Source organism: Gracilinanus agilis, unplaced genomic scaffold (genome assembly GCF_016433145.1).
Source record: "Gracilinanus agilis isolate LMUSP501 unplaced genomic scaffold, AgileGrace unplaced_scaffold29092, whole genome shotgun sequence".
NCBI lineage: Eukaryota > Metazoa > Chordata > Mammalia > Didelphimorphia > Didelphidae > Gracilinanus > Gracilinanus agilis.
The window spans coordinates 5627-7058 of record NW_025361460.1 but is presented as its reverse complement, the minus strand read 5'-3'; the positions used below and the strand labels follow the sequence as shown (position 1 = coordinate 7058).

Genomic DNA, 1432 nt, shown 5'->3' with positions numbered 1-1432 from the left:
AGTCATTATGCAAATGGAAGATGCAGGAGACAAATTAGTTCTTCCTACACAGTTATCCTGGCAGTAAAATTGTTATCAAGAAGACTTTAAGGGGCAGCTAGGTAGTGCAGTGGATTGAGAGCCAGGCCTAGAGATGGGAGGTCCAAGGTTCAAATCTGGCCTCAGAAGCTTCCTAGCTGTGTGATCCTGGGAAAGTCACTTAACAATTGCCTAGCCCTCACCACTCTTCTGCCTTGGAACCAATATATATTATTGATTCTAAAGTATGAGGTAGGGGTTTTAAAAAAAGAAGATTTTAAGTAGGAAATTTTGATGACTCTCTATTTCATCATGGATTTCTTGTTCCTATTATCCCAGCACTCTGGCTCCTATAGGTTGAGATTCTATGACAGAGATGACTTCAAAGGCCAAATGACAGAGCTCATGGATGATTGTCACTCCATTCAAGACCGTTTCCATATGAATGAAATACGCTCCCTCAATGTGTTGGAGGGCTCCTGGATCCTGTATGAGATGCCCAGCTACAGAGGAAGACAGTACCTGCTGAGACCTGGGGAGTACAGGAGATACCTGGACTGGGGGGCCATGAATGCTAAAGTTGGTTCTTTTAGACGGGTCATGGATTTTTACTGAGATATGGTTACTCTCAGTCTTTTTCATCTTAGAATCTAATAAAATATTTAGCTTGTGTTTCCAGCACTAAATTGTTCCTGTCTTTCTTTTAATCTCATTAAAAGTTCATTCTTGGAGGGGAAAAACTGTAGGTGAACCATTACAAATACTCTCTTCTCTCTTATTTCACATTTCAAAGTCTCAACATTGTTCCTCATTTTCTTCATTGCTCAAATTTCTGATTAAGAAATAGTCCTATTCCTTGCCAAACCAAGGTCTCTTCTTGTACTTTTAATTCCATCTCTTTGTATCTCTTACAAGACCTCTCCCCTTCCACTAAAACCTCTCTATGGGGAAGGAAATTCCTCTGCTCGATTGCCTGGTCTTTCTCCTTTTGTACTCTTTGAGGAGTTTAATTTCTCTTCCTAGGTTCCCCCAAGATTCCACTTCCATCCCAGTTATTGGGGCAAGAACTCACTAGCTGACAAAAACTGATGGGGAAAGTAGAAAGTAGTCTGGCAGAAACTGGACAGAGACAAATATATCAAACCATATTCCAAGATAAGCCCAAAATAAGAACATGATTTAGACATGAAGGGTGATATTGTGAGCAAATTAGTGGAGCAGGAAGAAATTACCTATAAGAGCTATGGCAAGAAGAAGAGTTCATGAATAAACAAAAGATAGAGATTCACAGGAAGTAAAATGAATAATTTTGATTAATAAAATTAAAATTTTTTTGAACAAACAAAACCAATGCAGCTAAAAGAAAAATAAAAAACTGGGGGGAAAATCTTCACAGTGAGTTTCTCCAATAAAT

The 1432-nt window shown here is 38.7% G+C and overlaps 1 protein-coding gene across 1 annotated transcript; it reads left to right on the top strand.

The window, feature by feature from the left end:
* The first annotated feature begins 330 nt into the window (after positions 1-330).
* LOC123254682 (gamma-crystallin B-like) lies at positions 331-633 on the top strand. Its single transcript, XM_044683647.1, has one exon. The coding sequence runs from the start codon at positions 331-333 to the stop codon at positions 631-633; it is 303 nt and encodes a 100-aa protein (XP_044539582.1).
* Positions 634-1432: the final 799 nt, after the last annotated feature.